Source organism: Tripterygium wilfordii, chromosome 9 (genome assembly GCF_013401445.1).
Source record: "Tripterygium wilfordii isolate XIE 37 chromosome 9, ASM1340144v1, whole genome shotgun sequence".
NCBI classification, from domain to species: Eukaryota; Viridiplantae; Streptophyta; class Magnoliopsida; order Celastrales; family Celastraceae; genus Tripterygium; species Tripterygium wilfordii.
The window spans coordinates 9,530,834-9,557,277 of NC_052240.1; the positions used below are offsets into that span (position 1 = coordinate 9,530,834).

Consider the following 26,444-nt stretch of genomic DNA (forward strand, 5'->3'; position numbering starts at 1 on the left):
CAGGACATTCTGTGACACCTTAGAAAATTACACAAACCTGAACTTTTATAGGCTACCCAAAACACAAGAGGTGGAAATCCTAATCCCAACTCAAAACCTAATAGATTAATTTTGATTTTCCAACTAAAAAATATCGACAGCCTGTGGCTTCCTCGAGGAAGAGTGATAAGTCGATATTTTATATATATATATATATATATATATATATAGTTGTACTTTTATATACGTTTTTGACATGTTTATTTGGTTGATTCCCTATTACTTTGGTCTATTTTGTGATTTTGTAGATACATGAGCAAATAATCTCACTTTCGGCTTAACAGAAGTTATGTGGCATGTTGCTATTTGGACGATTTGAACTTCTGCTCCAGAGCTCCAAATCCAGTGTGTTCAACGGCATTAGAAAGTAGACTTCTCTAGCTTCGCATAGACGTCAAATTTGCTTGATTCAGGTCACAGAAAAAGAAGCTACGAAACTTCAATGTTGACCCAAAAGCTAGGGAAAACTATAGAAGAAAGTGAAAATAAATGCAAGGCTTTCTTAAGCCCATGAAAGAAACCCTTTGAGTTGACTTACATGGAGCCAAAAATAGGAAGCTTTGGTAGGGCTTTGAAAAGAGTTGTTGTTGATGTTCTTAGTATATTTAAAATAAATTTTATGTGTTATATGTACAAGGATTGAAGGGTAGAAGAATGGTAAAGGTTTCGAACTACCCTAAGCAATCCAAGTTCAAGTCCCACTATTTACAATATATATATATTAATTTTTATTTTTTTTTAGTTTGACTTTGTCAATAACTGAAACACGTTTTCCCAGATTCTCTCTTTAATGGTGAACGTTTCCCTGATTTACTGGAAAACAAATATATTCCAACGTTATTATTTTTTTAATATATATCAAGAAAAAGCTCTAGTTTAAGTGTATCGTTTTTTTTTTGAGAAAGAAAGACAAAAAAGAAACACAGCAAATTTCGAACAGTGTTCTGAATGTGCACAGATCACTGTTACAGAGAGAGTTCTGGGCTTGTTTTATCCTGGAGACGACGTAGCCGATTTACTGCTAGCACACAAGAGGCAGAGCCACGAATCGTCTTAAAGAGAGCGACCTAGTTCATGACTCAAGCCACCGGTTTCAATTTCTTGTTCAATCTCCTTATTTTGCACACTTTTGAGGTAATATCTTTAACAGTTGTTCACTGCACTAGCGAAGAGGGAGAGATGCACACGACAGAGATGGTCAGTAGAGAAGAAATCAAGAAAAGTTTATTTTGAGGGGGTGAGAGAGGAAAATAGGGATTTGTTTAAAGGAAATTAGGAGAAGGAACGCAAGCAAGAGGAAAACTTCGATAGATTTAATGCTATATAAGGAGATGCCGTCAAGCAAGGGAGCTACTCCAAAGAGACGCAAGGGGACCGACAAAGTCTCCATGCATAATTTCTTAGCAGCTTTTTTTTTGATAAACAACAATATAGATTGCTACAGAGCGATTGCTATAATGCAATTGATACAGTTTCTTTATTGAGCGATTATTGCTGAAGTTTACTAAGGAAAGGGGAGGTGGTTACTGACGATTGCTATGGAAGGTGGAGTAAAATGGAGGGATTGTTCCATCCCATGTTTGTGTCATGTAAAATACTGTGTGTTTTGGGCAAGGGACTAAAATAATTTAATGAATGAAGATAAGTCTCCCACCTCGTTCACCTCCCTCCCTGAAACCTATAATTTGTCTGTTATAGTGCTATGGGAATCAGGATAGAAGCTCCAACTCTTCGCTATAATTCTCTCCAAAATCATGTTAATTCTACACTTTGAGATTATGAAAAATAATAGTATTATAGCGTATACTAGGGTTAATTTAGGGTTTAAGAGTTGTTCAGAGTTGGAGGGAAGGCTTATTACTTTGGCTTTCCATGGATCCTCAGAGTATTGATAGAGACAATAATATCTCTATCGATTCTTTGGTTGTTCAAACAGGTACGGGGCTGGCAAGATACATGTCAAGAAGGGGGTGTTGAATTTAACCTAGAGCCTTTGCCGACAGAATTGGTGGAGGATTCAAACTTATCAGTTGTAGCTAAGATAACATCTGTGAGAATCTTCTCAAAAGAGATTATGGTGGAATTGAAGAGGGCATGGTCGGTCATCATCTAATTTGAGATCTCAGATATTAGTGTGAATCGTCTCTTGATTACATTCCAAAGCAGACATGATATGATGAGACCTTTTCAGCAAAGCCCACGGAATGTAAAGGGCTTTCCTCTCAGATTGCAAAGGAATGAGGTTGAGGTTTTGATGCATGAGAGCATGAGCATGCTATTTTTTAGGTTCAGATACACAATCTACCTATTGAGCTATCATCTACACAAAATGTGAGGAGGATAGGTCAGCGATTGGAGAATGTCGTTAAGGTTGATGATGAAAATGTCAAGGGTGTCATTAATAAACCATTTATGCGAGTTGGTGCGAGAATTCATGAGGATACAACATTAATTCCAGGGTTTTCTCAATCAAGGCAAGGTAGAGAAGCAGTTTGGGTGACACCAAAATATGAGATACTTAGTTATTTCCTCTATCATTGTGGAAGGTTTACGCATATGGAGGCTGATTGTTATCTTAGGTATGCGTACAGCTCCAGGGGGTGGAAGAAGTTTGATAGTGGGAGGGAAGCGAGTAAACATAGAGGATACTCCAGTTGGTGATGGAAGTGAGGCAAGTGTGAAGAAATTTAAGAGAGAGAAGAACTTTCATTCATAGTAATCTCATACATACAGAGTACAAGTATATATGGACGATTGGCTACAGTTGAACTTGCTGACTAATGTAGTGACAATCCACTTCAATGTGTTTTGTCCTTTCATGGAACACGGGATTAGAAGCAATGTGCATGGCGGCTTGATTATCACAGAAAAGTGTCATTGGAACAGTGCACCGGCAACCTACGTCAGCAAGAAGACTTTTAAGCCATATGAGCTCACAAGCTGCGGAGGCCATAGCGCGGTATTCGGCTTCGGCACTTGAACGAGCTACCACATGCTGTTTTTTACTTTTCCACGAAACTAGATTGCCACCAACAAACATACAATACCCGGTAGTAGATCGACGATCAAGTGCATTTCTGGCCCAATCAGAATCGGTATATCCCATAATATTAGTGTGCCCGTTTCTGGTCATAACTATTCCACAGCCAATCGTTCCCTTCAAATACCGTAAGATGCGTTTCACCATACTCAAATGTTGAATAGTTGGAGCATGCATGTGTTGACTAACAAGACTAACCGTAAATGTAATATCAGGTCGCGTGATAGTCAAATAGATAAGCTTGCCAACAAGCTTTTGATAGTAACTTGGTGAATCAAGGGGTTCTCCTTTAGAGTCAAGCTTCAATTTGCTATCTAGTGGAGTAGCAGCGGATTTCGTGTATAACATGTCAGCATCTTGAAGTAAATCCATAACGTATTTACGCTGATTAAGGAATAGCCCTTTGCTGGAAGTTGCCATTTCAATACCAAGAAAAAACTTCAAAGGACCAAGATCCTTGATTGGAAATTGGTGCTGTAGGTTCTTCTTCAACTGAGCAATAGAAGCAATATTATTTTCGGTAATAATGAGATCATCCACGTAAATAAGCACCATCAATTTGTCAACCGTATCAAGTCGGACATAGAGTGAAAAATCAGCCGAACTCCTAGAAAAACCAGGAGCTTCAAGGGCAGAGCTCAACTTCGCATGCCATGCACGAGGACTTTGTTTCAAACCATAAATAGATTTACGGAGTTGACAAACCAAGTTTGGATTTCCACTTTGAGGGTGTCCAGGAGGAAGCTTCATAAATACTTCTTCTGTGAGATCTCCATGTAAAAATGCATTTTTGACGTCCATTTGAGACAGGGACCACCCATTAGTAATCGCAACAGATAAGAAGACTCTGACAGTGGTCATCTTGGCAACTGGGGCGAATGTCTCCTTGTAATCAACACCGTACTGCTGAGTAAAGCCTTGAGCAACAAGGCGTGCTTTATGTCGATCAATAGATCCATCGGAGTTGAATTTAGTTTTAAACACCCATCGACTACCAACTACATGTTTGTCGTGTGGGAGAGGAACTATACTCCAAGTTTTATTCTCCGCAAGAGCTGTCAACTCTTCATCCATAGCTTTCTTCCAGACAGCTTGAGATTGAGCTTCTTGAAAATTCTTGGGCTCATGAACATTGGAGATAGCTGTAAGAAAAGCTGTGTGCAAAGGTGATAGTCTTTGATAAGTCAAACATTTAGTAATGGGTAACCTGACTGTATGAGCAACATAATCTTGCAACTTTGTTGGAGGGTGACGAGTCCGTGGAGGATTACGTCGAGGAGATAATGATGTGCCTTTTTCATTAGAGAATTCCTGCTCATTGGATTCGATCATAGCGTGCTGGGATACACCACCAACAATATCTGAGTGGTCATCAGAAGTACTCACAAAAGGTGAAGCATTTTCAGTTGAATCCTGAATTTTTGTAGCCTGGCTAGTAAGCAAGTCAGTAGGACGTTCACGACAAGAGTAGATGCTGGGTAAAGGAAATTGCTCAAGTAGTATCTCCCCCTGACTAGAAGCCGTAAAATAGGGACTTGTTTCAACAAAACGAACATCTCTAGTGACATATAGTTTCTTGGAGATAGAATCATAACACTTGTACCCTTTTTGTGTTTGAGAATAGCCAAGAAATATACACTTAACTGCTCGAGGATCAAGCTTGTCATGGTGAGTTGCCGATAAGTGCACAAAGCAAGTACAGCCAAAAATCTTAAGATGAGATATATCCAGCTCTTTGTCCTGCAATACTTCGAGAGGACATTTAAAATCCAGCACTCGGCTGGGTAAGCGATTGACAAGATAAGTGGCAGTAAGAACTCCATAAGACCAAAAATGTTTTGGAACATTCATTTGAAGCATTATCGCGTGAGTTTTCTCTAGCAAATCACGATTTTTACGTTCTGCAACCCCATTTTGTTGAGGTGTACTAACACAGCTAGTCTGATGTAATATGCCGTTAGAGATCAAGTAGTTTGTCATATGATGAGATAAATATTCTGTGCCATTATCAGATTGAAGAATTTTAATGTGTGCTGAAAATTGAGTGGTAACCAATATATGAAAATCTTTGAAATAGCCAAATACTTCTCTTTTTGATTTCAATAAATATACCCAAGTAACCCTAGAGAAGTCATCAATAAAGGTTACAAAATACTTAAAAGCATCAAGAGAAGTGGAAAAAGGGCCCCAAACATCTGAATGTATAAGCTCAAATGCTTGTGTAGTTCGAGACAATGATGAACTAAAAGGAAGCCTAGAAGACTTAGAAAAATGACAAATCTCACAATCAAGAGTTCCTCTAGGTAGAACCGGATTTATTTTGCTAAAAACAGACTCTGAAGGATGTGCTAAACGGCGGTGCCATAAAAGATGCTCATTAATGGGAGTGGAAACAGCTTGAAATCCCTTGGAAACCCGAGAGTCAGGCGAGAAGTAGTAGAGGCCATGCAAATGAAATCCTTCACCAATCGTCTCCTTGGTGACAAGGTCCTGAAAGGTAACTTTGTAAGGGGTAAATATAGCTTCACAATTAAGGGAGGATGTCAATTTACGAACAGAAAGCAATTGAAAAGGAAAAGAAGGAACATAGAGAACATCAGACTCGATAGTATTCAAAACAAGTTTAATTTTGCCCTTACCCTTTACAGGAGCACCTTTCCCATTAGCTACAGAGACGAAAGAGGGAGTTGAAAAAGAATTGAAGTCATAAATATTGGTTAATTTATTTGACATATGATCTGTGGCACCAGAATCAATAACCCATAAATCATGCAAAAAACCAATCTCTAATGCAGTCAGAATACCTTGGCTAGTTTCAGAATTTGCATCAGCTAAGAATCCAGCAAGCTGACTGAGAAGTGCTGTAGGCTGATTATGTCCTTGGTTAACAACTCCATCTTGGACAGCTCCCTGACCATGCCTATCTTGTAAATAGCTTGTAAAATCATTGAGCAAGGCAATATGATTAGAGGAAAAAGATTCAGTAGAATGTGTAGCCAAGTGAGCCTTATGATCAGTGGCTCGTTTGAGATATCCTTCCTTTTGGTCCTTAGCAAATTTGGGCTTTATCTCCGGATGGAGCTTCCAACAACGATCAATTGAATGTCCAATATTATGACAATGTTGACATTTGAGGTCTGGACGTTTACCCTTGAATGGTTTTTCTACCGACAATGGACGAGAAAGATAGGCACGAACATCCGGAGTGCTGGGAGTAACACCACGAGACATAACCTTCCGTCGAACTTTTTCAAGTTGAATGATCGCACAAACATTCTTGAAGGATGGAAGTTCAGTATTCATCAAAATATGGCTTCTTAAGTCCTCAAAATCAGGACTAAGACTTGCCAATAACTGAAAAATACGATCCTCTTCTGTACATTTTCGCAAGACAGCAGCATCAACAGTATGTGGTCGATAAATCTCCAATTCATTCCACAGACTTTTTAAATTTCCTAGTAAACTTACGAATGGCTTTCCATCTTGATGAAGGCTCGTGATTTCCCGATGAATCTAAAAAATCCGGGCAGAATTGTTTTGGTTGCCATGCATGTCACGAACGGCATCCCAAAGATCCAAAGAAGACTCTGAGCAACTGAAAATTTCAGCAAGATTGCGCTCCATTGAATTAAGAATCCAAGACATAACCATCTGGTCCTTTGAACGCCAAGCCTCATACTCCGGTAAACTAACATCAGGAGATTTTGCCGAGCCATTGATAAATCCCAACTTTGATCTTCCACCAAGAGCAATAGTGACTGCCCTCGACCAAGGAAGGTAATTAAATTCATTCAACAATGCAGAACTCAATTTCTAAGAATTATTGACATCACCATCGGCAACATTGGATGAGGAGATAACCACCTCCTTTGAAACACCAGTTGCATCATTACTCTTGTCTTCTGCCATAACAAGAATTGAAAAAAAAAAAAAAAACTCAAGCAGAAAGATAAGATCACTGCTCCGATACCATAAAGAAATTTAAGAGAGAGAAGAACTTTCATTCATAGTAATCTCATACATACAGAGTACAAGTATATATGGACGATTGGCTACAGCTATTGATTCTGTCTATCACGTAATTGATTCTGTCTCACGTAATTAGCCTAAATATATGCCTATACAACCAGCAGCTCCTAGACTTACGTATATCCATAAATTATCCTTAATTACCATCACTAATCTAGGTAACTAATAATGACATATATACACTGAATATTCTCCAATAAAGTGCCCAGAGATCAGAAGGCGTCCTCAGTACAGTGGGACTGGAGGGGGAAATCATGTGCTCTCAGAGTTTGGTGAGGGAAGATGTTGTAGTGAGAGACATTCAAGAAGTCAGGTTGGTGCACAGTTCTCAAGCTTTGGAGTATACTAGAGGCAATGAGTTGTTGGTGATATGACGTCAGCAGATGGCAAGGAACAATTCTACAGAGTCTAGGCCAAAACCTATTACAGAGGTGCATTTAATGCCGGGTCAGAAATTGGCAATAGAAGAAAGGGTCATGCTTTTGAGACCCCCCACTTTTACTTTTTACACCTCCTATTGAAAAGACACAATAGAAGGGATAATTTTTTATTTTTTTATTCTTTGTTAACTGTGGGTCCCACATGCTTTAGTCAACTTTTTTGTTCATTTTTTTAAAAATCGTTGGACCCACCAACTTTACATTTAAATGAAATATTTATATGAAATAAATTGAATTCTTAATAAACTACAAAACATACCATTAATTTATTATCACTAATAACAAGTTATTACCACTAATAACTAGTTATTAGATTTATAACTAGTTATTACCACTAATACCTAGTTATCATCACTAATAACTAGTTATTACCCCTAATAACTAGTATTAGTTATTACAACTAAAACTAGGTATTACCAGTTTTACCACTTATTAGTTATTACCACTAATTATTAGTTATTATCACTAATAACTAGTATTAGTTATTACCACTAACACTAGATATTACCACTTACTAGTTATTATCACTAATTACTAGTTAATGTCGCTAATAACAAGTTATTATCGCTAATAACTAGTTATTCTCGCTAATAACTAGTTATTACGACTCTATTCTAATGTGATAATAACAACATCTTATTATTACATTAGAATAAAAATTCCAAAAATAAGAGAATTTTTTTATTAATTTCCCAATTTTAGATATTATTCAATGACACTAAATCACACATATATCAATCTTTTTATTATTATAATTAACCAAAAATTAATCATTTCTTAATTATTATACAGGTTTTAGTAATAAATTTATTACCTAAAAATGGGAAAGTAAATTTGAAATTACTTTTATTACTCCTTTTTTGGATTGAAAGTTGTGTGACAGTTGGATTTTTTAAAAAAAGTTATGATCCACGTGACCATCATAAACCTCTTCAGAGGCCAGAAATAGCCACAAGCACGAGTCTACCACTTGTTGGGAGAAAGAGTTGCATGCATTTAATGCAAAAAGGGAGTGTGGCAGCAAATGAGAAATGACAGACATGGATTGACATGACATGGGGGTGTAAAAAGTAATATGGGATGTTTAAATAGTAACGTCGTAGAAGAAATCCTCTTGGGTTATTTTATGCACCAAATGCGAAGGAAAAGTCATGTCTTGTCAAAGCCTAACCAATCTGCATTAGAGAGGAGGGAGGTTATGGGAAGAGTTGAAATTCAATCTATTGTTGCTTCTTACCCAAGTACAAATGATGGGCTTTCATGGGTTGGGTCTGAATCTGGGTATATCACTAATGGTTTGCAAGAGGAGGGAAAGTTGGTACCAAATTATAGGCCCAAATTAACAGAAACTGGGCCTAAGTTGGTGGATTATCATCAACGGGATAAGGAGGAAACGGGGTATGGGCCAAATAGAGTTGGTAAATGGGCTCTCCATCGATCTAATAAGAGGTTTAATCCTTATAACAGTAGGTTGAGAAAGGAGAAAGGAAAGCCAGTAGTTGACGTTTCGACCTTGAATGTGCAAGAGCGAATTGAAGAAGGAAGCGAAGCTGATGAGAAGAGGTTGACTCCTATGGTATTGCAAATGCGAGCGGGGTGATGCCCTCGGTGGTTTATGAAGCTATTGGCTTGGAATTGTCGGGGTGCTGCTCGACCCGCGAGTTTCAATTCTGTTAGAGCGTATAGTAAGAGATATCGTCCTTTTGTTGTTTTTCTTTCCGAGACTATGGTGCATAGTCGCTCGAATAGTATGAAATTGGGCTCGTTGTGTTTCTCTTCTTTTGTTTCTTCTGACCCGGTTGGTAGACAGGGGGCTTGTTACTTGTTTGGGATCCTACTGTTTTATTTGAGCCTCTGATTATGGACAAGAATTTCTTCTTTGGGGTTTCCAATTCTAGTCTAATTTCTCAGCCCTGGCAGGTTATTTTTGTGTATGGGCCTCATTATCCTCAAGAGCAGTCACAACTGTGGTATTGTATTCGGTAGTCTCTGGTCAATTTTGAGGGGCCTTCTTCTGTGCTTAGGGATTTTAATTTGATTTTGTGCTCGAATGATAAGCTGGGTGGTCGTGTTCTCTGTCCATATAGAAATGCGCCTTTTCATTCCTTTGTTGATGAATCCGGTCTTATTGATTTGGGTTTTGTTAGGAAGCCTTTTACTTGGCGCAATAATAAAGGGGGAGTGCATAATATTCATGAGAGATTAGACAGGGCTTTTGCTAGCCTGGCTTGGTGTTCTCTCTTTCAAGATTATGAAGTTCTGCATGTGCCTTCTACCTCTTCTAATCATCTCCCTATTCTTGTTGATACGTCGAAGTTGACTTCCTCTGTTGGTTGTTCTTTCATGTTTCAGAGCTTTTGGGTTCGTGCCGAGGGTAACCATCAAATTATTGCTGCAGCTTGGCAGTCAGTCATTTCTGGTTCCCCTTCTTTTCATTTATGCCAAAAGATTAAGTTAGTAAAGATGGCATTGAAGAGGTGGAATGTGACTGATTTTCATCTCATATAGGATCGACTCAATTTTATTCATTTAGAATTGGCCAAAGTGCAGTTACTGCCATACTCTGATAAAAATCGATTAGAAGAGAAGCATCTTCAAGTGGAGTTGAATGAGCAACTTTGTAGGGAGGAGGTGTTGTGGAGGCAGAAAACTAGGAAGGATTGACTAGTTTCAAGAGATTTGAATACCAGGTTTTACCATGTTTCAGCTTTAATTGAACGCAAGTCCAATGCTATTTCTCAATTGCAGGATCATCAAGGCAATTGGATAATGAGTAGAAATCAGATTGACAATTTTTTGGTCAATCATTTCTCCAGTCTTTTAAATTATGATGGTCCTTTGCCAGATGAGAGCTTGGAGGATTTGGTTTCTGCTATTGTTTCCCAGGATCAAAATGCTTTATTTGGTGAAATTCCATGTGAAGAAATCATTTTTGATATCATTCGGTCTATGGACTCTAACCTGATGGTATGACTCATCTTTTCTGTAAGACTTATTGGAATATACTTAAAGGTGATGTGGCGGACACTATTCATAATTTCTTTCAACATGGCCACTTGCTTAGGCAGTTGAATCACATGAACATTGTCTTGATCCCGAAGGTGGCTAGCACTTCTCAGATTGGGCAGTTGCGTCCAATCAGCTTATGCAATGTTGTTTATCGTGTTATTTCCAGGATTTTGGTGGATTGATTGAAAGCTATTATTTGTAATTTTATCAACCCAAACCAGGCAGGCTTTATGCCAGGTAGGGTGATTCAACAAAATGTGATGCTAGCTCAAGAGTTGTTCTATACGATGAAGCAAAAAAGGGGGAATAATGGTTTAATGGCGATGTAACTGGTCATGTCGAAGGCGTATAATCATATGGAGTGAAATTTTTTGATTTCAATTATGCGCAAAATGAGGTTTTCTGAGAAGAATGTTCATCTGGTTTTTCAATGTATTTCTACGGCCTCGTTTTCCTTTTTGATGGTAGTCCTTTAGGGTGGTTTTTTGCTTCTAGAGGTCTTCAACAGAGGGATCCTTTATCGCCTTTTCTGTTTATTATGGGTTCTGAAATCCTTTCATGGATGTTATTTCGGGAGGAGATTACAGGAACCATTCATGGCATCAGCCCTTGTCGCCATTCTTCTCCAATTTCTCATTTGTTTTATGCAAATGATTCCATTATTTCTGCGAGGGCTAATGTTGCTGAAGCTCATGCCATTCGAAAATGTCTCGACAAATATTGTTTATGGTCTGGTCAGAGGGTGCATTCTAAAAAATCAGCCTTATTTTTCAGTCCCAATGTTCTAGAAAGAGTTAAACTCAGCATTAACAATATTCTTTGATTTCCCATTTCTCCTCCAAGAGTTGTTTACTTGGGGCTTCCAATTACAAACTTCTCCAACAGAAAATGGTGGTATGATGAAGTGAAGGAGAAAATGCTTCATAGGCTCTCAGGTTGGAGAGCTAAAACTTTATCGCATGCTTCTTGGGGTATGCTTATCAAATCAGTTTTGTCTTCTATCCCTTCCTATATTGTGTAGTTGTTCAAATTTCCTAGTTATGTCTGCTCCTCTCTGGATAGTATCATGAGAGACTTCTGGTGGGGCTGGGAGCATGGCTGAAGGCATTTATACTTGAAGAGTTGGAATTCGATGTGTACTCCTAAATCTCAAAGGAGGGTTAGGCTTCAGGAAGATTTCTCATATGAACTCTTCTTTGCTAGCTAAATTCAGCTAGAGGTTGCTATCTGGGAAGGTTACGATGTGTAAAAATAAGTTGCTTAGTAAGTATGCTATCTTGCAAGGTGGAGATTGAATGGCAGCTCCAATTTTGAATTTTGATTCTTGGATTTGGAAGAGTTTGATGAGTGCTAGATATGTCCTTAGCATGGGCCTTTGTAAACAGGCTAAATTTGGAGCTGACTCGGATCTGGCTTGACCTTTAGATTCCATTACAGGCTGGCTTTAAACCAATTGCTAACACAGGGGTTTCTCTTAATCAAATTGAGGCCATGGTGGATTCGTTAATGCTGCAAATCCACGATGATGAAATATATCTCTATTGAACACCATGTTTGAACCTATTACAGTGCATAATGTTCTTCAAATTCATCTTTCCGTTACAACTAGGGATAACAAATGTGTTTGGAATCTTAGTAACTCTAGCGAATTTTCATTGAAGATTGTTCATCATATTCTTAACACAGGTGCGGTTATTGATCATGCCTTCTCTCCTATTTCTGCTACTGATTGGACTAGGATATGGAAGTTGAATGTTCATGCTAGATTTCAGTTGCTCTTATGAAAATCTGTGTGGAATTTGTTGCCTACTAGAGCTCGTTTAGCTGGAATTTTTCAGCTTTCTCAGGATCAGCTGTTATGCCCAATTTGCTTTATGGAGTCAGAATCTTTATTGCATGTTTTGTCTTTTTACTCAATACCAATGCTGGTTTGGGGCTCTTCTAGATGGCATCTTGATTCGGAAGATTTGGGCAGGAATGGTGTTTCAAACTGGGCCTCTGTGGTTCTTAATCCGCATTTGGTGGGCATTCCTTTAGACGAGGGACGTGAGTTCTAGTTGCTAGCTTTTATAACCTTGGATCAAACTTGGAGATACAGTTGGAGCTCCGACTAAGCCTATCCATGAGCTATTGCACCACATTAGACTTTTACATGTTCGTCATTGTCAAGCTTGGAAGTTGCCTGCCTTCAATCCAATTGTGCCCGCGCTGAGCTGGTTTCCTCCTCCTTTGAACTTTGTGCGGTGCAATTTGATGCGGCTATGGGGCAAAATTCTACTTCAACTGCAGCTATAGCTCGTTCTTCTTTGGGTGAGGTGTTATTTGCTTCGATTTGCATCGGTCTGAAGGTGGATCCCATGGTGGAAGAGGCGTTGGCCCTTCAATTGGGGATTCATGGTGTTTAGATTTTTAGTTCTGGGAGGTTAAATTAGAGGGTGATGTTTTGATTGTGATTAATGTAGTCCTTAAGCCACTGAAGAGTCTTTAAGGATGAAGATTTTCCCCTACACTATGAAGGACAAAGCAAGGACATGGCTCAACAATTTTAGGCCTGGTTCACTGTCTACATGGACTGAGGTACAGAAAAAAAATTTAGAAAAAATTTTCTCAACTCAAAAAACTGATACTCTCAGAGACAAAATCATGCAATTTGAACAACAACTTGATGAGTCATTTTCTGAGGCATGGGAAAGGTTTAATAATCTGTTAACTTATCCCCGTCATGCTTTACCTTTACTAGTATTGATGCGTATTTTCTAGAAGGCACTGACAGTTCCTAGTAAGGCTGCAGTCAATAATTATGCAGGGGGATCTATCAAGAGCAAGACTCCAGTGGAATGTCAAACCTAGTTTGACAATCTAGCAGTTGAAACCCAGCACTCGAAAACACGAGGTAAGCGAGCTGGTGTTTATGAACTTAATAATTCTGACACTTTTGTACCAAGATCACAGGTTGATGCCATTGCTAATAAATTGGGCATGCTTCTAGTAATGAATGGGTGAACAATTCAACAAGAGCTATGTGCCATATGTCATGCTACGATTACATGCCCTTAAGGAGTGAATTTCCGGGAGTTTGTGCAAGAACAAGCAAACATGATGAACTCTTATAATCAAAATCCAAGGTTTGATCCTTACTCTAACTCCTATAATCTAGGTTTTCGAGCACATCCAAATTTTTCTTGAAAAAACACTTAAAATCAAGCCAACCCACCTACCGCTATATTGGAGGATATGGTGCGACAATTGGCTATCAATCAACAGAAATTGGAGGCTCATGTGGGTCAAATTGCAGATACATTGAGTTGAAGGGGGGCTGGAAAATTTTCAAGCCAAATTGTGATCAATCCGAAAATAGGGGGCAAGCCATGGCAATTACCATTTGTGATGAGCAGTAAAGCCAAGTTGCTACAGATTTTGGAGAGCATAAAGTTGTTGATTATAATATCAAAATGTCAGTAATATCGAACAAGATTGTCACATATCAAGTACAAAAGCAACCGCGATATATGGTCATGAATGGTCGGTCTGACATCGATAAATCTGCTCCACCTATGAGATATTATGTCCCTTCGATCCCGTTTCCAGGGCGTCTTAGGAGAAAGAAAGAAGAAGCGTCATTATTGCAAAAGACGGATGTCGAACCCTCTGTTGTGCAAGAAAAGAAGAAGCTGGATGAGACAGTGAAATTGCTAGAAAAGTGTAGTGCCATATTACCAAAGATGTTGTCGCCAAAGCTTAAGGATCCAGAGAGTTTCACTATACCTTGTTGCATAGCCAATAAAATTTTTGAACTTGTTTTATTGGATATGGGTGCATCAATTAATTTAATGTCTCTTTCAGTCTGTGAATTTTTGAATGTAGGTACTCTCAAAGAGACCTCTGTGGGCATCCAATTGACTGATCGATCTATTCGATATCCTAAGGTAGTACTAGAAGACGTTTTAGTTAAGGTACATGGACTAATTTTTTCAACTGACTTTCTAGTACTTGATTGCAGGATTGCCAAGGTCATGGAGAAGAGTTTCCGCTGATTTTTGGGCGATCATTCATGAAGACTGCTAGGATGAAAATTGATGTATACGAAGGCACACTAACAATGACAAACAATGAAGAAAAAGTTACCTTCAAGCCTAAAACAGCACAAGGTATGAAATCATTGAAGAATGTACTTACTATTAGAGAAGAGTTTGTGGAAAAAGGAGGACATCCAGCTAAGGTTGAGTTTGTGAATGTACTTAGAGTTGTTCCATATGAGAGAGGTAAGCATACTCCCTCCTTTGAGTCCTTTCCTTTATCCACTAACAAGTTGTTCCACTCCATGGTGAAAGTACCCCAGAATAAAATATTCCAACCAGCGATTTTCGATAAAAGAGAAAAGGGATATTCCAATCTTCTTGAGGACCCAATTGCTCATGCAACTATGAGGGCTAGAATTCATGCTTCAGATGTTGATGTAGGTGTGGCTAGAAGAAGGCGATTGCTACAACCTAATGAACTTAAAGTTGGCTTCCAAGTTCACTAACTTAGCTAGTTGAAGAGCCACGTCTCGCCTAGACGTTAAATAAAGCGCTTGGTGAGAGGCAACCCACCTAGGTTAATTCGTTCCTTTTACTTTATATTGTTTTATAGTTCATTATAGAACAACACTTATCCCACACTGAATTGAATTTGATTATTTGTGCATCAAATGCAGAAAAAAAAAAAAGTTGTTCAAAAGCGATAGATTGACAAAAATTTTCTGGGAGTGTTCAGGACTAACCAGAGTGTGGGCCATATATGTGCAGAAAGCTGTAGATGTCTGGTTTCTGAATAATTTTACAGTTCGTCAATCGGAGCTCAGATGAAGGAGAAATTGATAACTTTGTGACTATTGTGCAGTGCTGAAGTTTACGTGGGAACTCCTTCCCGAATGGCTTCGTTTTCAAGTTGTGTTACCCTAACTCAGCACGTTTTCTTTATTCTATGCACTGAGGACATTGCATGATTCAAGTGTGGGGGTGGGATCTCATTCTTTTATATTTCAAAAAGAATAAAAATATTGTGATGTTTGTGGGTATCGTCCTGGTAAACCCTTAAGAGACTATAACTCGTCCACTAGGGATATCTAGGGGTGTAAAGGCTTGTGGTATGCACTAAATACCATCGTGATTCCCTACGACAATGGACTGTTAGGATTAGTTAGAGTTTTTGTTTTCATGTTTTTGGGTTCGAAACTCCTTCACAATGATGAAATTAATTTTGTGCCATTTAATGACTCCAAGGATGGTTTGCTTGAATATTTGATTTGGAGATTTAATATATCGTGAATCATTAACTTGCATGTGAAATTGAAAAATTACATGGTGTCGTTTATCACATACATAATTGTGGAGACTTATACCCGGTGAGATTTTGAGCCAATCATTTTATTTTGAGGGATTTTGTTTGTACTCCATAATTTCTTTCGTGCTTAATATTCCTTGCAATAAATCTCATATTCCTTGTTTTGATCACTTTGCCAAGAATATGTATTTGTGGATTTTATGTCTTGATGAACTTTTCTTATGCTGATCAAGTTGATCTTGAGAGATGAAAGTAGGTCTTTTTTGATTCGTTTGTTCATCCTTCTAACCTACCCTTACGTGTTTCTATCATTAGTATCCTTTTTGAGCCTAAACACAAACCTTTTTGTTCATAACCCATCAACCTTACCCTATTTGATTTGAGAATTCTTTTTACTCAATGACAACTTAATTTTCTATCTTTTCTTGAGAATCATTGGGATGAGTGTAGAATTAAATGGGAGTTGGTTATTTATTATGCTTTGATAAGTTTATTGGAGTTGTGCTTTGGTTATGAGAGAAGGGAGTTAAGTGTGGGATGGTGCAAGGAAGTGAAAAAAAAAAGAACAAAAAAAAAAGAAAAGAAAAGAGAGTGGAATGTAGAGTTGTGAAAAAGAAAAGAAAGAAAAAAAACAAGAATCAATGAGAAGAGGAAGAAAGAGCATGCGTCTGAAAAGTAATATATTTCAAAAGAATTATTATTGGTTGCTCTTGTATTGTTAATGTAGGGTGATAAGTTTCAAAGAGTTGAAAAGTGTGGGTGTATTGTGAATTGGTTGAGAATTAAAACTTTTGAAAAGGGTTTGGATTGCTATATGGAAACTTTGATGGTGCTCTTGAATTTTATGTCCCCTTACCTTTCTTTCACCTATGTGATACCCTTGGCCTTACATTACAAGTCTAAAAGTCCTACTTCATCTTGAGAATGACTTGGTTTGATTTCGGAAAGTAATTCGAGATATGGTTCACGATTCTTGGTAAGTGGTATCCGTTGACGAGATCTAATTTTGCTTTCTTTCATAGCGTTCTTTATGAATTGTATGTGGGATTTTGCTATCTTCTTTACATTATTCCGCCCACATACGTTTGAGAGAATATTTTTAGCCAACTTCAGTTAGGGGTCACTATTTGGTCCGCATGCCAAAACTTGGCCTGGCCCGAAATAAGACCGGGCCTGGGTAGCCTAGCCCGACACCTTGGACGACACTGGGCTCCATTTTTAGGGCCGAGCCCGGTCCGAAGCCCGATACCTCGGGCCAATTTTGGCCCAGCACGAGCCCGAGCCCAACCCAAGCCCGACTAGACAACATACATTATATATATATATATATATATATATATATATATATGTATATACACACACGGACAGTGCAGTGTGCACTGTCTCTGTGTGTGTGTGTGTGTATATATATATATATACATAATACATATATTACACATATGCATATATATAATACATTTTCCTCAAAAAAATACATATATAAATATTATATAGTCAAAAACTCGGGTCGGCCCTACACAAAGGCCCGAGGCCCGACGTGAGGCCCGGCCCAAACGCCCGAGCCTAAAGGGCCAGGGCCAGGCGTAAGCCTCATTTTGAGAGCCAAGCCCGGGCCGAAGCCCAATTCTCAAAATAGGGCTCAAGCCGAGGCCTCATATTTTCGAGCCGGCCTGGCTTGATACCGAGCCCTAACTTCAGTGTAATTTTTATTCTGAGCGAATTACCTGTGAGGTTTGAAGTTGAAGCTAAACATTATGTGATGAATGATTACTTTTGTGAACTTTGAGATGGATATGACAGTTTTTGATTCCGATTCTATTGAAGTCTCTAAGTTGAGTTTTGGGTAGGTTGTCTTTGGTTGTGATTATAGTGGTATGAATTTCTGAGGTTATTGAAGGAGTAGGAACCTATGTTTGTTTTCTTTCTTTCTCTTGTTTTACTCGAGGACGAGCAAAAGATAAGTGTGGGGGTATTTGATGTGCATATATTTTAAGTTCATTATGTTCTTGGTAATATTTGATGGAATTGGGTTGATGCTATTCATGTTCCTTGTGTTTTTATTGTAGGAAGACTTGGAGCAAAGATACGGGTCAAAGAGACGGAGAAACCATTGATTCGAGCTCAAAAATGCATTAGATAACCGCTCCAACGCTCACGGGCGCTCCTGCAGAAGCAAATACGCATTCAGATGGCAGAAGGATGATTCTTGGGCGCTCCAGCGATGGGAAACTGCACAATTTCACCCAAACACTAATTTTTGGCTGCTCCAACGCTACAGCGGGACCTAATGAGAAAAACTGCAGTTTTTCTACTTCTTTTAGGTTTTCTAATTTCCAAACCCTATTATATAAAGGGAGGCCACGAAATTTAGAAGGACACACTCTTTTTCTAGGTTTTTGGGCAGCAAACCTCCTTCTCTCTAAGCTTTTACAAGGATTCAAGAACTCAAGGCTTTCGATCCAACAACATTTCCATCAATTCAAGGGGTTTTTGTAAATCGCTCTACCATGTTTTCTCTTTCTAGACTTGTTTCTACTTCTTGGATGATGTATTGTAACTAAACCTCTTTGCTAGGGCTTGAACGAACATGATTAATCCATTGTTGATAATATTTGTTGGCACCGCGAACGAATGAACCAACATATTTAAGAAAGAATCAACATTTGAATTGGAATAATAATTGTGTGTTTGTTAATTGAATGCTTGTGATAGGATTATTAGGTGAAATCATGGCCCTAGTGCTCTTTTCATATTGATATCCCAAAAACCTGAATTTTCATTCCTCGTTAATTAGTTTAATTATATCATTCACATTCTCATTCTCATAAATTTTCATTCATACAATAAGTTGGTACAATAATTGAATTAACTAGTCTCTGTGGGATCGACCTCGTTGCTTGCATACACTGTGCTATTAGTACTCTTGTACCCTTGCGAGAAATATTATATCAATCATGCTCAAATTGAAAATAGCTTCTTGTAATTTTAACACCATATTTGCCTAGACATAGATGCCATATGCTAGGACTTATGTGATCGTCATATAGGTAGTCATTGATCTAATTACTTTCTTATTTGTTAAACTAATCTAGATGCGATGGATAATTACAAATTAAGAATAGACATAGTAAGTTAGATGTCATGACTACTACATTAATTAGGGGACTGTATCTTTGATATACATGAAGGAATTGATAATTGACAACTAAAGAATTTAAGTACAATGAAGATGGTGAAATCGGAACCCTAGTATTATTGGGAAAGGGATAAGAGATAAGTGAAAATTAGTCTTATTCTTTGTAGGGATATCTTACAAGGTCTTTTATAGAGGCCATCACTTAACCAGAGTTACAACCATAGTTAAGGTCTATAAAGGTCAGTTAATTCTAACACCGACACTTAACTATGATGTAGCTAACTAGGGAGACAATTATCCCTAGTTAATATACATGACTGCACTTTATTCATTGTCATACACAGGGCTTATCATTCACACCTTATCTTACAATATTCACAACAAAAGGACAAGATTGGCAATCTTTAAGGAAAGTGCCTTAAGTGCCTTTATGGAGGCCATCTTTGCTCTTGGATTCTTCTTGTCTTCCAGTCTGAGCCAGCATCAAAAGTCTCAATCCAGTCAAACAGATAAGATTCGATTTCATCCACAAATTCACTAGCATAAGGCTATCGCCAAACAGCTTTAGGGATATGTGAAGGACGATACCCATTGAATTCACACATTTGTGGTTTGAATGTATTCATATAATTGTGATCTTTGCAACAGTGAACATCAGGGGTGACATCAGCCACATCTGGACTAGTGACATCGACAGGCCAGGTGTCATAATCCAAAACATAGTAGACAGGATGACATTATGCAAGAAATCCTATGGAATGAGGATCCTGTTCCAAAACAAGAGGCCAGTAGAAAACCATTCTAAGAAATCCATGCTAGTATTGGTTAAGAAAATAATCCCATTGCTGGGAACTCATGAACCAGTAGAGGAAGATGGAGAGATTTGTCCGTTCTGGTCTAGGAGGAAAATATGGATAATGGGTATGAAATTGTCCGTACATACATATAAGTATACATTTGGATTAGACATAACTCCGTCCCTGTGGATTTGACCCTTGCTTATCATTGTGCTGTAGTCGCCAACTAGTACACTTGCTAGTAAGGTTAATTTAGACCCAACAGCCTTCCGAGAAAAAGACTTGAAATTCGTGAAATTTCAATCTAAAAAAAACCAAGAAACGAAAGACTATTACTGGAATGAAAAGACTTCTAATGGAATGAAATGAAAAACAACACATTGCTGGAATATATCAAGAATTTCATTGAAAACTGATATATCCTGAGATGTAAGCATGCTTTACAAACTAAAATAAAAACAAAATCCCAGAGGCTTTCGGAAAGGAAAAGACAAATCTAAAAACTAGTTGACCTGAGCCATGCTAATTGAAAATATAAGTGGCGTGAGCCATGCCTAAGTAAGCAATAAAGGATTGAATTTGAAGATGTTGGGGTTGTAATTGATGCGGGGTATGTTAGTTAACGCAGGGTGTCTTGTAGATTCCTCTTTCTTTTTTCTTATACTGCCAAATGATGATCAAGATAACACTTTTTCTCCTATTTCTTTTTCATTTACTTCATGTAATATGTCATGGGGATCGTGGTAAAACCACTTTCTTGTTGCTTACTGTAATGACTAGGCTAGTGGTCTTCATAATCACAACCTTCTTCTAGAAACAGGGATGATGGCAGCGTCCCTCTAGTCGTGTTTCTTCTTCAAGGAGGATGTGGTTACTCTTGGAGGTTGTGATATGCTCCACCTTGCCGATTTACAGGATTCATTCCTGAAATTGTGGGAACATGGCTAACAACAGTTATTCTGTAGATGCTTCTGTACAAAAAATCATGGATTAATGTCTTATTCCTTGATGTACATGACGAACGTGGCTTTCATCTCTCAGTGTTGTGTAATAGCTAGAAATGTTCTTGAGAGAATTCAGGAACGTGAGACTAACAAACTCTAGCTTCTCCTGGACTCTCTTTGAGATAATTCTTCTTAAATCTCGGTTGTTCCTCAATGAACTGATTTAAAGAGAATAAACTCTTAAAACAAATATTCCCTTATTTGTAATCTTTTGGACACTGGATTTCAGACATTCCTGATTTGTAGTAACTGATCCCTAGATGCCAGGCCAATAACCACCAAAATTCTGCAAAATGAACAAATGTTAATGATTAAATACGCTACATCCGTCACGTGTCACCAGGAGATGGAATGCTCCTTACAAACTGTGGGACCCATATTGACACGTGTCATCTGATGTGTAGAGGGTTATTTTTTATGCAAATAGTATATTTGTTATTTTCCATTGAAATAAATAAGAATAAATCTGCTAACTGGATGAATAATTAAATAATGACACAAATACAAAGGGGTATGATCAATTAAGGATTCACGAATTTCACCCCTATACAACCTGGATAATTGTGATCGATTAGAATTAAGCCCTAATACAATCTCTAGATCGTAACCTAAGGTAGGATTCCTTTCTAGCCCAAACTAATCGGGACAAAGAATACTCAAAGAGCCGAATGATCTAGTCAAGAACCTATGGTAGGGTTCCATTCTAACCCAGGTAAATCAAAGCGGGAATGCTCTAAAGAGTTGATCCTATTTTTGGGTCTCCCCTCAGCATTGTGCCGCCTCTCAATTCTTTTCCTCCCCTCAGCATTGTACACTACCATATATTTATACTACCCTAGAGTTGACTACTTGACTACAGTAAGTAAAATACATAAATACCCCTAATACAAATATTTAGTTCTTCTTGGGTCCTCCTTCTGATGTGCTTGACTCTGCTCGCCTCTGACTACTTTGGAATCTTCAACTCGCCTAACCATGCCTCATCTCGATAATTGAAGTCCTCGATTGCCTCAATCAAAGGGATCCATAGCTCGCCAAGCTGGGTTCTCATCAACACCGTAAGCAGTTATTCTTGGAGATAGATCCCTAATCAATTGAAGGAACCCCTATATGTTTCCAATACACGTTTTCAACACATATTTGAACGAACACTATCATTCGGTGTGAATCTTGGAGTAGATATCCTTGCAATTTGATATGACACATGAAACTTCTCAAGTCATGGAGCTCCCTCTTATTTCTGATTTTTGCAAGTGTCTGTAGGAATACTGTATGGAGCTTAAAGTATTTAATAACTATCTAGGGGTTTTTGTACATTCAAAGGAGACTACGGACTACTTTGAGACATGTTTGGTGAAAGAGTATGGCATTCAAGAGTCTTGGACCAAACAACTAGTTATTGGACCAATTTTAGGAGCTGCTGGGAATATGGAAGACTTTGGAATGGTTCTTCAGGACTGATGATGATCCCTGGCGTTGTACAATCCTCACACGAAAGTTATTAAGGATCTTGATATCTTTACTTGTCCTAGTGCAACTATTCTTGGATTGAGACTTGTTATCTTTATTGAGAGTCTGTTTTCTTTCAATGGAATATGAAAATTTGAGAATAAATAGTTGACAATGTGTCCTGCTTAGTTTGAGTCTGTAAGAATTTAGTATGTTGTTGTGAAATATTCGCAAGCGGACAAAATCGCACAAGTAATAAAGAGTGAATAGAGTATCGTCCCACAAGGATGTTTTGGCAATTTCAAATTAATGACAAAATAAGCAATTAGCACACTAAAATGGCTAGCGAAATTGTTGATTTGGTTTTTACCTAATGTTAAACAAGTGAATTGAAAGAGATTTCCCAAATTATCCAATGTTCTATTCCTAGATACACTGAAAGTAATTTCAATAGAATCCCTGTTATTCCTAACATTCGGTTTCATATCAAAAATCCCTTAAGCATAATGGAAATCAATTAATGATTGCATAAGTCTTGAACCTATATTCCTATGGTTCATACAACCTATGTCTTCTATGGACTCTTGCAACCCTAGGTTTATCCTTCCGGTTTCAACCTATACTAGACATCATTCAAATGGTGATCAAGCATTTGAAAGCAATAAGCATATCCACAGAAAATCAACAACATAAAAAGAGATTCAAGAACAAGAACCAATTTCATTTAATCTTCAAAGAAGGGTTCCATTAGGACCCTTAGTTAGAGGATTAGTTCCTCATAACTAAGGGATACAATACAAAATCAGAAATGGCAGTCATTAAAATACAAGAATAAAGAGAAAAGAAGGAAAAACCCCTTAACCCCCTTGCGCTTGCAACAATGGCTGCTGTAGAGAGGTCTCCCCCAAACCCTAGGTTTTTGCTCCAAAGGTAAAAGTCCCCTCAAACCCTAGAAATCTAAGCTTATATACCCTCATAACTCTTCAGTCGTTCTATCTAATAAGTCTGTGCCGTTTTGAGTGGGACCATTTGGATTTAGAGTGAGATTGTCGTTTTGCAAATCTTCAGAATCCTTGCACGATTCTGGCCGATCGATCGGACAGAGGTCCGATCGATCAGACTTTTCTTCTGTCTGATTCTGCTTTCTTGACGTCCGATCGATCGGACTGTAGTCCCGATCAATCGGATTTTCTCTCTGTCTTCACTTCTTGGCTCTTTTCTCTCCAACTTGCTCCTTTTCTTCCATATTCGCCCTTACACCTGAATTACACAATTAAACACTCTTTAGGCAGAAATAATCCAAAATAACTCTAGAACAATGCAAGATTTCATGTAAAATGATGCACAATTATATGAATATAATTGGCATATCAAACACCCCCACACTTAATCTTTGCTCGTCCTCGAGTAACTCTAGAGTCAAGAAGAACAGGAATTTTGAAAAAAAAAACTTCCCACAATCTCAGGAATGAAGGTAATTCAAAGACAAAGGAGAATCATCAACAAAATTGTAGCTCAGTAATCTTTATAAAATGTCAAGCAGCCTTAGGATCATAAATCAAACTCCAGCAGAAAACACATCACATTACAAAGTTCTTAGCTTCAACTTCAAGCCTCACAGATATTTACTCACAAGCACAATCACACTGAAATGGCTAAGTGTTTCTCTCAAGTGCATGTGGGCGGAATTTTGTAAACAAGAATTCAGAAGTCCCACATGCAATAATGCAATGAAAGCTTAAGAAACAAATGAAATGATCTCATGAATGGATATCGCTTAACCAAGCAATTGACCAACATCCTTATTCACAAACTTGTGTACAAATCCAAAGTATTCTCAAAATCAAGTGGGACTTTTTAAGCTTGTAATGTAGGGTAAAGGCTAGAAGAGAAGGGCAAAGGGTATGGAATTTTGAATAAGTGGAGAACCATTATATAAAGAAATGTCATTCAACTTTTCTCCATTCTTCACTATCTTTCCATTCTTTCATCATTCCTTCTCATTCACAATCAATTCAAAATATAGAGTCACATGCAAATGCAATTGGTCCTTTTTTTTTTCCTTTTTTCTTTTTTTCAAGAACAAGTCAATTGCATGCTCCTTTTTCCACTTTTCTATCAGTCAATACCCCCCACATTTCTTCCAAAAGAAAACTATAACATACATCCACACTCCCTCAATGACCAAAAGAAATTCAACATATATCATCCCAATTTCTCATTTAACATAAATAATTCTTTCTCCACAATAAGAAGCAGGGAAATGGGCTATGAATAAAAGGCTAGTGTTTGGTTTCAAAAAGGGTGCAATGGATAGCATGTATAAGATATAATGACAAAGGTATTTATAGATCCAAAGATGGCCTTACTCTCATCTTTCAAGAACACTATTGAATTTCCCACATGAAAGTGATTTGGATGTAATGTCATGTAATGAGTACTTAGCAAGCAACCAAGATGAAGAATAATGAGATCAAGCAAACATTATAGTGAGCAGAATAAAAACAATAGAATTGATTTATATCACTCATTGAGAAACGAATGGCTCAAAACTCACATTGGTTCAAGTCTCCACATTTTGCTAAGTAAGGGATGTGCACTATCAAAAAGTTTTTAATTTGATCCTTTGGCCACAAGTTTTTGAAAAGCAACAATATCATTTTACTAAGCCATAATTCATCAATTCATCTCCAATGCAATGAACACATCAATAGTAAGCATCATAGAAGGGGAAAGCAACACTAAAAATTTCAAAGAAAAAGTTACACTACCATAAAATTCAAAAGTTCCAAAAGAAAAGAAAATAAAAGGAAAACATAATCTGATAAAAGGTTTCCTTCCTACCCCCACACTTGATGTGAACACCGTCCTCAGTGTTGCAAACGATGACTACACAGTAGGGAAGAGAGGAACAACACAACCTGGGAGAGCTCAGAAAGAACGGCGCCTGGATGGAAGAGGATCTCTGGAAGGCGCAGTAGAAACAGGTGCAGGAGCAGGAGCAGGTTGGGTGGAAGTAGACTACATGGACAGCTGACGCAAATGATCTATCATCTCTGACTGCTGAGCACGAATAGCAGCCAGCTGGTTTAGGTCTCAATCTGAAATAACTCAATGGCCTCCAAGCGCTCCTCAGTAGAGCGAACCTGTGGTGGAGAAGCAGGACTGGACGATGCACTGGGAGTAACGGGCTCAGCATCCGGATCAACAGCTGGAGGGAGATGACCTGTACGCAGATTCCAGTCGGCTGGGGAGAGCTCAAAAACAAGAGCAGCAGCATCACCGGTCTCTGGTAGCTGGTGCCCTAAATGGTGGAGTATACGAGTGATCACGCGGGGAAAAAATAACCGCAGCTTCTTCCCCTCGCGTACCTCTGTAGCACACTGTAGCATAGCTCGTATAAAATAAGCTCCCACATCAAACCAACACTCCTGGTGGAAGTAGTAAAGTAGCTCCAAGGCGGGCCCGCGCCCCTCAGTCTTATGGCCATGTGGCCACAAGTTTTTCTTCACCATGCTGTCAATAATCCAAAGACGAGAGGGAATAGATCCTCGAGTGGCAGCATGCCGATTTCACTGACGGACCTCAGATCTGGTACCAAGGTGTGAAACATAGTGGTATGGTCGACCTCTACTGGAGGGCCTACTGGAAGATCCTTAGAGTAAGCATCTGGATAGTCAAGGGCAGCACCAATGTCTGCAGTGGTGAAAGTATAAGAAACGACGCCTTTGTCAACCTTTGGTATCCGAATAGTATAGCGAGCAGGCCCGTCCTCGCCCTCAACGAAATCAATTGCCCGCAGAGTACGGTAGAAAGCACGAACTAGGGTGGAGTAGACATCAAGCCAGAAATATCGGTAGTTCCACAGAAAATCTAGCCGAGCTCGACTTAAGTACCCCGCAGCCCAAGAATTCAGTGGCTCGTCCATGATACGGCTGTCTAGCCTCCAATCACTCTCAATGCGAGCCAAAGCAAAATTATCTTGAGAGGGCTTAGGACGAGGAGGTGCCAAAGTTTTCTTCTTAGTGCCCCGCGCTCTCTTGGGTGATGGTGGTGGTGTTGTGGAACCGGATGCCTCAGCTGCCTTGCGTCGTCCCATTCTGCAAAAGAAACGAAAACAATTGAGAGCATAATGCAAAAATAGAGAAAACACAAAGACAACAAGGTCCGACACAT

At 38.5% G+C, this 26,444-nt stretch overlaps 1 protein-coding gene and 1 non-coding gene across 2 annotated transcripts; one reads left to right on the forward strand and one right to left on the reverse strand.

Annotated features, from left to right (window-relative positions):
• Positions 1-13,182: 13,182 nt before the first annotated feature.
• On the reverse strand, positions 13,183-13,286 carry LOC120006752. The gene has a single exon (XR_005470092.1). It is a non-coding gene; the product is annotated as a small nucleolar RNA R71 (small nucleolar RNA).
• An 899-nt stretch (positions 13,287-14,185) lies between these two features.
• Positions 14,186-15,256, forward strand: LOC120005752. Its single transcript, XM_038855564.1, has 2 exons — positions 14,186-14,483; positions 14,558-15,256. The coding sequence occupies exons 1-2, from the start codon at positions 14,280-14,282 to the stop codon at positions 15,080-15,082; spliced, it is 729 nt and encodes a 242-aa protein (XP_038711492.1). The 5' UTR covers positions 14,186-14,279; the 3' UTR covers positions 15,083-15,256.
• The last annotated feature ends 11,188 nt before the right edge of the window (positions 15,257-26,444 follow it).

What these genes read in the sequence shown, in the direction of transcription:
- LOC120005752 (XM_038855564.1), top strand. Translation starts at nt 14,280, where the DNA reads ATGTTGTCGCCAAAGCTTAAGGATCCAGAGAGTTTCACTATACCTTGT. An exon ending in GATCTATTCGATATCCTAAG is followed by an intron (nt 14,484 to 14,557) that starts GTAGTACTAGAA and finishes ACTTGATTGCAG; the next exon opens with GATTGCCAAGGTCATGGAGA.